At 28.2% G+C, this 2,156-nt stretch overlaps 1 protein-coding gene across 1 annotated transcript in view; it reads left to right on the forward strand.

The window, feature by feature from the left end:
- LOC111681948 overlaps positions 1–2,156 on the forward strand; it is a 5,137-nt gene that overhangs the window by 942 nt on the left and 2,039 nt on the right. Inside the window, exons 2-4 of the mRNA XM_046956149.1 lie at positions 1,392–1,470; positions 1,536–1,638; positions 1,705–1,862. Coding sequence (XP_046812105.1) covers positions 1,392–1,470; positions 1,536–1,638; positions 1,705–1,862 — 340 coding nt within the window. The remainder of the gene's footprint in view (positions 1–1,391; positions 1,471–1,535; positions 1,639–1,704; positions 1,863–2,156) is intronic.

The following is a 2,156-nucleotide window of genomic DNA, read 5'->3' on the forward strand; positions in this document are numbered from 1 at the left end:
AGTTCAGTTCTAGTTCTGTTCTAGTTTTGTTCAAGTTCTGTTCTAGTTCTGCTCTAGTTCTGTTCTGTTCTGTTCTAGTTCTGTTCTAGTTCTGTTCTAGATCTGTTCTGGTTCTGTTCTAGTTCTGTTCTAGGTCTGTTCTTGTTCTGTTCTAGTTCTGTTCTAGTTTTGTTTTAGTTCTGTTCTTGTTCTGTTCTAGTTCTGCTCTAGTTTTGTTCTAGTTCTGTTCTATTTCTGTACTAGTTGTCTTCTAGTTGTATTATTGTTGTCTTCTAGTTGTATTATTGTTGTATTATAGTTGTGTTCTAGTTCTGTTCTAGTTCCGTTCAAGTTCTGTTCTAGCACTGTTTTAGTTCTGTTTTCTTCTAGTTATGTTCTAGCTGTGTTCTACCTCTTTTCTTGTTCTAGTTCAGTTCTTTTGACAATTCTTACATATTTCATACTCTCATTACTCACATCTGTATTTCTTCCCCTTGACAACAACAATTTAATCATATAATTATTGTTTCTTTTTTTCTCAATATTTTTAAATCAAAACTACCTTAAAATGCCAGTGACTTTATTATTAATTGTTGTAAACAACAAGATTAAATTTTACTATTAAATATTATTTTTTTATAAAGAATTTGTTTTGTTTTTGTGCTTTTTATTTAAAAAGTAAACAAATTTAATGACATTTTCTCTTACTGATAATTTCAACTATAGGACAAAGGATTGGAGGGGAAACCCTCCACTCTAGTTGCATAGACTTCCTCATGCTTACGCACTACTGGCTAATTAACAACTAATAAACATAGTTTTGTGAAATAATTTTTTTTTTGTACAAAATTTCTTTGAATTGAAAATTATGTCACTTGAGAGTTCACACATGTCTGTCATAACTTAATGTTAGTTCGACAAGAATTAAATGACATGTTGGAGAAAAATTTGCAAAATTTAAATGAACTTGACATTATTTATGGCACCAGAGAAATATTTGGGCATTAATCATAGAACAAATTTAATATATTTTTTTTTTGCAAAATTCTAATATTTCACAAAAATTTAATATTTCACAAAAATTTGAAATTTTTAGAAAAAGTAAAATTATTTTATCCTCTACTATATTTTTTATTTTAACTCTTACTGCTTCTTACTTCAATTAGAAATTGAGAATCAAGTTTATGACAATGACATGCTATGAATGAATGTTTTCATATCAATATATCATAATATAATTATGTGATATTTAAATAATGTCTTGAGTTTTAAAATATTTTCATCAGGCGCCATATTCAATTAATTCTTAAAAACTGTTAATTTTTAGTAGAAAAAAATATGATATTTTTCGAAGATCTTTTGATAATTCTTTAAATTAATAACTAACATGATTATTGTTTGTTTTCTTACAGAAATGCCTCCACTGGCAAATTACATTTAAGCAAAAATTGCATTGGCGTCTATAAACGTTATCAATTGTGTAATGAACAGGTAATTAGTTATTTTATAACTTATATCGTGTTTATAATACAAAAATTATTTTCACAATTTTCTAGCCTTGTCCTTCTCATTTGGAAGATTTTAGAGCTTTACAATGTTCGTCTTACAATAACGTGGACTTTCAGGGTCAACAATTTGTGTGGGAGCCGTATATTAAAGGTGAATAATTTCTTCAAAAAATTGATTTCCAATTTTTTTTGTATAATAATTATTATTTTTCATTAGATGATGCTGAGTGTGAGCTGAATTGCAAACCTTTGGGCATGAAATATTTTGCTACTTTAAATGCGACCGTTATTGATGGTACTGCTTGTGAAAGGCCTGCTGAATATTATAGATCAAATTATAGCGGTCGAGCAATGTGTATTGATGGTATTTGTAAGGTAAGGAAAATTTAAAATTATTTACTTTTTTTGTTTTTAATACAAGGATTAAAACAAAACTCGAAAAGAACTAGAAATAAACTAAAACAGAACTAGAACAGAACTAGAACAGAACTAGAAAACAATTAGAACATAGCTAGAACAGAACTAGATGTAGAACATAACTAGAAGGAAAAGTAGAAGTATAACAGAACTAGAACAGAACTAGAACAGAACTAGAACAGAACTAGAACAGAACTAGAACAGAACTAGGACAGAACTAGAACAGAACTAGAACAGAACTAGAACAGAACT

Source organism: Lucilia cuprina, chromosome 2 (assembly GCF_022045245.1).
Source record: "Lucilia cuprina isolate Lc7/37 chromosome 2, ASM2204524v1, whole genome shotgun sequence".
NCBI lineage: Eukaryota > Metazoa > Arthropoda > Insecta > Diptera > Calliphoridae > Lucilia > Lucilia cuprina.